At 40.0% G+C, this 6890-nt stretch overlaps 1 protein-coding gene across 1 annotated transcript; it reads left to right on the top strand.

Moving 5' to 3' along the window:
- Positions 1-118: 118 nt before the first annotated feature.
- On the top strand, positions 119-6828 carry prpf38b (pre-mRNA processing factor 38B). The gene is made up of 6 exons (XM_026150147.1): positions 119-557; positions 1012-1080; positions 1309-1460; positions 2769-2829; positions 4097-4332; positions 5539-6828. Exons 1-6 carry the CDS (start codon positions 348-350, stop codon positions 6194-6196), a joined length of 1386 nt encoding a protein of 461 aa, XP_026005932.1. The 5' UTR covers positions 119-347; the 3' UTR covers positions 6197-6828.
- The last annotated feature ends 62 nt before the right edge of the window (positions 6829-6890 follow it).

Genomic DNA, 6890 nt, shown 5'->3' with positions numbered 1-6890 from the left:
AATTGTAAAACCACATCTTTTAAAACCGCATTTGTTTGACCTGTCAAATATAACTTAAACCATTCCTGCGAGCTTGCATGCTTTTATTTTAAAAGTTAAACGCGCTGACGTATCAACGTCTCAGGACAGCAGCAGTGCACCACAATCGTCACACTTCCGGTTCCACCTCGCAGTACTTTAGCTACACCGACGGCGGGAAGTTATTATCATCAATTTAACTACATTTCACCGAGGATTAAACAGGCAAATTTATTAACGGTCGACAGTTCACTACCTAATGTTGATGGATCTGTAGCCGGATATACGCAAAAATTAAAGAAAGCATAGCGGTGGTGGATTCAGCTAACATGGCTACCGTCGGAAACCAGCTACCAACGCAGGCCGTTAGCAAGCCTACATCTGGAAAACATGGAAACGTACTGCCCCTGTGGGGCAACGAAAAGACTATGAACCTTAACCCAATGATTCTTACCAACGTGCTGTCTTCGCCGTATTTCAAAGTACAGCTTTATGAGCTAAAGACCTACCATGAAGTTGTGGACGAAATCTATTTCAAGGTAACGATAACAATAACATCTGCTGATGCTAACCCGCATGCTAGGTTAGGTAACCACGTCCAGTTTAGCTAGCAGGGTTGTAGCAGTGTACAACTGTCGTAAAGTAATAAGCGCAGCGGGGAGGGCAGGGTTTATATAATAATTCCCAATGCAGGCGAGGGAAGCTGGTGTTGTCGTGTTGTACAGCACAGTATGCGTATAACTTTGAATTACTGTTAGTTAAAGAGATTATTAACATTATTATATCAATTAAAGTGACCTTAATTGCCTTCCGTCGTTAACGTTAGAACTACTCCACTTGAGTTTGAGACCCGTTGATTGGGCATATGTTAAAGAAATATTAGGAAAGTAAATCTCTGTCGTTGTTTTGATAATCCCTTGAAGTCATAGAGTTGATTGGTGTGTGTGGGGTTGTTTTTTTTCAAGCGGTTTGTGTTTGTCTGTGTGCCTGCAGGTGACTCACATTGAGCCCTGGGAAAAAGGAAGCAGAAAGACTGCAGGCCAGACTGGAATGTGCGGAGGGGTAAGTGAGAAGTACGTGCTTTTTGTACTCCCCACCTTTCCCCTTTTTCTGTGCCAGGATGAAGGATGGCTGCTTGATAAAGTCACTTAATCTGATCTGTAAACTGGTGAAATCAGTTGTGCACCATTACATAAGCTATAATTCACTGCACTTCCACTGGTGAGTTTAATAGTTTTGTGGCAATGTTGCAAATTAAAGTTTTGATTTAAACTTGTCTTCTTTCGCTAGGTACGCGGAGTAGGCACGGGTGGGATTGTTTCTACTGCTTTCTGTCTTCTATACAAACTGTTTACTCTCAAGCTGACTCGCAAACAGCTCATGGGCCTGATTACACACACAGACTCTCCGTACATCCGAGCCCTTGGTTTCATGTATATAAGGTATGTGTTATAACTCACTACAATTTTTTTTCTTATTTCAGAGGACAGATGAGTATGACTGAGATTTAGGACGACATAAAAAATCGAGCTCATTTTGAGATTAAAGTCGAAATGTAGACATTACAGTTGTGGTTTCAAGCCAAACAACTGCCCCAGCTCCCATGCCTTTTGTTTGGATGAGTTAGTGAGACAACTTGATCAGCTGTCTTATTGTGTCTTGTGATATAACATAACCATGGATATCCTTGCATCTTTGCACAAATCTGACCAACTTTTCCAAGTTTGTGTGTGTTGTTGCCTGCACCTTCTCCTCAGCATTCTTAAACTTATCAACACACTGTTTATGTGCCAAAAGATAATATTTTTCCTTGTAACTAAAACCATTTCACTAACTCATCAACATTAGACTTTAATCTCAACAATAGTATTTCGGCTTTAATATCAAAACTTTTTTTCCTTAACATGGCCCTAATGATCCGTAGATACATCATTGCAATTTAAATCATCATATTGTTTAGAAAAGTTTTCTTTGACCATCTCCAGTTTGCCTAAAAATAGTATAATCCAAAATATGGAAATGTATAATTAAATGAAAACTATATTATACACATTTAAGTTATAATTAGAATAACAATATTCCAGTAATTTTTTGGTACAACTTGTAATAACAAGAGTCCTAAAAAGGAAAGTACATTTTAAGAATTTGATGTTATAAAGTATTCTGCAAGTTTCTTTTGCATTATTGTGAACTACAAGTATATAATACTCAAAAATTGTATTTTGCAGTGTGAATTTATTTATTAGTGTTTGCTGAAATATGGACAATCTATTTTGAATTTTTCTCATAGGTAAACTGGACATTATTCAGATATGTTTCCATGTAGTTACAATTTATTTGTAAAAATATAATGCTTTTAACTGTAACAGTTTTTGAGGTTTACATGTTCACAAGTACACAAAACATGTTGGAAGTGGGATTATAGACTATTAATAAAAATAAAGATGTGCTTGTTTACACGAATAAAGCTAACAAAGGTTACTTTATATGCAAATCGGAGATGATCGAGCAGAATGGCTGTGATGGTTTGAGATGGAGTGATGTAAAGTTTTTGTTTTGTTTTTGTTTTAGACCATCATGAGCATTAGTAATTAAAATCTTAATAAAATTTTTAAATAAGTTAGTGAAGCAATATGACTAGGCAATGTTTTGTTTAAATAATTACCTCAAATGTGTAAAGCATGTTGCTCCTGTAAAAGATTAGCTCAAAACGCTAAACTTCTGTGCTTGTGCTCCCTTTCCTGTCTCAGATACACTCAGCCCCCAACAGATTTGTTTGAATGGTATGACGGCTTCCTGGATGATGAGGAGGTATGTCACCTCGGGTAATAATTTCATGTTTCTTTCTCCTTCTCCTTGAAATGCACAGTTGAACGTCACTCATAAAAAGCTGTACTCCCCCACCCACCCCCTTGTGATGCTCATAGCTGATTTTTCACCTTTGCCTTCATTTGGCTTAATTGTCCCCAGTTTTTGTCCTCTAAACCTGAGTAGCTAGGTTACTTTTGCTCACTGCTCTGCTGCTGATTTTTATCGGGGTAAGTACCACACGTGATGCCGAGTAAATCTTTTAGTCACTGTAATTTTAAGGCATGCCCTCTGTTTTCTGACAAGCTTTTGTAAGGACTTGTTGCACAAAACTACATTTGGGATAAACCGCAATTGGAACACTGGCAAGAAATAAACACTGTGTTATTTAATGCATGTAAAATATTTGCTTACGTTAATTATTTTCATATTTAGGTGAAATCTAATTTTATCCCAGGCTGTGCAACCAGGCCTCCTCTGATGTTCTTTTGCATTATATTTGAATTGAATAATTCTGAAATTCTACCCAACTGGTTAATTCCCCTGTTTTTTTCTTTAGATGCCCATTGTGCAGCAGGTGAATTGGATATTGTATCTCAGCACTGTTGGTTTGCGTGAGTGCAAAGTGGCTGTTCTCTACCATATAAAATTGATAACTATTCAAATGGTGTGCACTTACCTACCTGCTCCAATCTGTGCTTACACTGTGGGCAATTTTTATTCTCTTTGAGCGTTCATTATGCTTTTGGGAGATTGAAGAAGGAAGCTAAAGCTTCTTTCTCTTTTTTCCCTTTAGCACAATGACAGTGTGCCCCAATGTTTCACTCTTTCTTTCCTTCATATTTAAGTTAAAGTTATAGTTTATAGTTAAACATTAGCACTTTTTTGAAGATGCTGTCAAGGATATGAAGGATGGGCATTGCGTCGTATAAATGTACTGACTTTTGCTGCATAATTAAAGCTCACTCTGTAAATACAGACACAAGGAAATAACAGACAGGTTAGGTGAGACCAGACTTTTAAGATATTCAGAGCTGTGTGTCCACTATTAATAAGTAAGGCCAGGCACATTTGATTGGTTTTTGGTCTTTGATGAGAGATTAAGCTAGATGAACAGAGGTGAAGGTTCAGTGCTTGGTCATCACAAATTGCTTTTCGATGTGAGGCAAGATTGGAAAAAAAATATATATTTGTCAATGTACTAAATTTGTGTGCTAACTGAGTTTTTTTTCTTTTTCTTGCTTTATTTCCCCCCACCATTTGGTTTTAGGAGCTCGACGTAAAAGCAGGAGGTGGTTGTGTGATGACCATTGGAGAGATGCTGCGCTCCTTCCTGACCAAACTGGAGTGGTTTTCCACACTGTTCCCCCGTATCCCAGTGCCTGTGCAAAAAGTTATTGACCAGCAAATAAAGGCAAGGCCACGGAAGGTACCTCAGAAGGAGACGCAAGAGGACGAGGACGGGTTTGCAGAGTCGGGAAGGCAAGGAGAACGCCGGCGCTCCAGGTAACGGCAGTGATTCAAACTAAGTGTTTCTACTGAGCTGTAGACTTCTCGGCAGGTTATAGCTTTCATGGAGCAATAAACGGGACAGATTTAAGTCCTGCAGTGTGTGAGCTGTTGACTTGTTTTCATGTTAACTTATTTTTCTGCCCCTTAGGTTGTTTTTTTTTTTTTTTTTTATAACTAAAGAAAAAGAAAACGTCTTTCTTATTATTTCTCTCTTTAATGCCAATTACTAATAAAAGCATTTTAACAGTATAAATTGTCAAAATTAACTACATATAAAAATTGTAATGTTCACAAAGGAGGTTTTTGCTTTCCACAAGGACTTTGATCATGAAATGTTATATAAGCTCAAAATACACGAGACACGTTTGTTAATTAAATGGCTAAAAGTAACAGAAAACATGCAAACCTCTGTTAAACAGGTAGAACAGTCTCTTACCTTTAACTTTGTATAGACCAGTCATGCATGTGCATAATCAACAATAAAGGGACATTATTGGGTTATGAAAAAACCAAGGGATAGGTATTAAAGATGTTCATGGTATATTTGTAGTCTGAATGGACACATCAGATATAAAAAAATTGTGGATTTAGAAGAAAGAAGGATTGCATAACTGAACTGCCACAGGACTGAAGGAGCTCCTTTGATATTTAGTGGGGCATTTAGATTTCATTAGTCTGTCCTTGTGTGTGTCTGACTTGCCAGAACAGTGTGTGTTGTGTGTTTTAAAGAATCCATGTTGCCAAAAAAAAAAAATCCGATATGCACAATAAAGTTAGAATAGGTCATATTATTTAAATCTTAAGAATATGTATACGGTATGTGGAGGGTATTTTGCTGGGGTCCAAGCAATATATGTGTACTGGGAAATGGGGAGGTCTCCTCTGACACCCCATAATGATCTCACCATCTCAGATAACTTTGTTTACCACTACTGTCGGTGACATCAGCCTTTGCTAATGCTGACATGCCCATGGAAACAGACACTGCACTATAAATAAGGCTACGTATTCTGCATATGAAACATCCTCATCTGTATATCAGTTTCAAATATCTGAACTCTGCCATGACTAAAAATACCAGTCTTTTTAAAAAAAAGTTGTGTGTCAGTTAAATGTTAAAACGTAAGAGTTTGGAATTGTGCTCGTGTGGTTTTGTTTTTGAAGTAAATGGTTCTAAGATGATTCTGTCGCTGTTTCCAGGACACCCAGGCGGACACCGAGCCCCCGTAGGTCGCCCAAACGGTCCAGGAGCAGGAGCCACCATCGCGAGAGAGAGCGCCACGGGCCCAGCTTTGATCGAGAGCTGGAGAGAGAGCGTGACCGGCAGAGGAAGGAGAGGGAAGGCAGGGACCGAGACAGGGAGAGGGGGGACAGAGGGGACAGGGAAAGGCGACGCTCCCGTAGCGCGGACAGAAACCGAGAGCGCAAGAGAAGCCACAGCGGTAGCCGGGACCGTAGGAGCGAGCGCAAGGAGAAGGAAAGGGACGGCGGGGATGACAGGAGCAGGAGGAAGGACAGGGATCACCATAAAGACAGAGGCACTGAGAGGGAGAGGTCCAGGGATAAGAAGAGCAGGGGAGAGACTGACGACCGCAGGCACAAGGACGATAGGGAAAGGCACAGGGACGAGAGGAAGGCCAAAAGGTCCAGCCGGAGTCGAAGCAGAGAGAGGAGACACAAAAGTGGGGCAGAGGAGAAGAGCAGGAAACGGGAGCGCAGCCACAGCAGGGAGAGGGACAGGGAGAGAGATGGAGAACAGCGCTCTCACAAACGCAGTCGCAGCAAAGAGAGGAGCCACCATCAGCGAGAGTCCAGCAATGACCATAGTAGACATAGAAGCAGTCCGAGCATCGAGTAAATGCTGCCTTGCAGCAATATTACTTGTGTTTTTCCTCCTCTTTTTCTATATTCGGCTGTCTGCTCTGTCACTTGTGCTAAAAAGAAGGAACAGTTGCACATCGGACATTTGGATTTGTCGTCTATGGCTGATGTTGCTTTATGTTTTTCCGCTATTTCACTCCCCATTAGACCATCGTTAGTCTTCACTTGAATTCTGGAAAGTGGAAAAAAAAAAGGCATTTTAATTTTCTATTTTTTGTTTTGATTTGTTTTGTTGTCCCAGAAAGATGGGGGTTTGTACATAATTTCCAAGGCTGTCTACACGCTGCACACGGGCAGAGTTGGACTTCCTGCTGGGCCGGATGCCTTCAGTGCTATACTATCGCCATGTAGATTACACGATTCATGAAAAATGACTGTAATTACTTTCAGCCTGTGCAAAAGACCACATGTGGTTACTCTTAAAATTTGTCTGATATGCCTCTGTACACAAATGGTTGAAGTTCAACACTTAACATGAAGGCCATGTGGCTCAGCTAAAGCAGAACAGTTCTGTCCGTGATCACGTGTAGACGTCCTGAGAGCGTTTTAATCCTCTCAAATGCGGTCCGCAAAGGGTAATTTTTACAAAACACACTTGAGCCCTGCTTGTGTTGTGTTTCGGTTATTGCTCTGTTGCATTTTGTTTTCTAATAAAACACTTTAAAAAAAAA

The sequence above is a fragment of the Astatotilapia calliptera genome, chromosome 18 (genome assembly GCF_900246225.1).
Source record: "Astatotilapia calliptera chromosome 18, fAstCal1.2, whole genome shotgun sequence".
Classification (NCBI taxonomy): Eukaryota; Metazoa; Chordata; class Actinopteri; order Cichliformes; family Cichlidae; genus Astatotilapia; species Astatotilapia calliptera.
The sequence above is the reverse complement of the archived record's forward strand: the minus strand, read 5'-3'. Positions and strand labels throughout refer to the sequence as shown.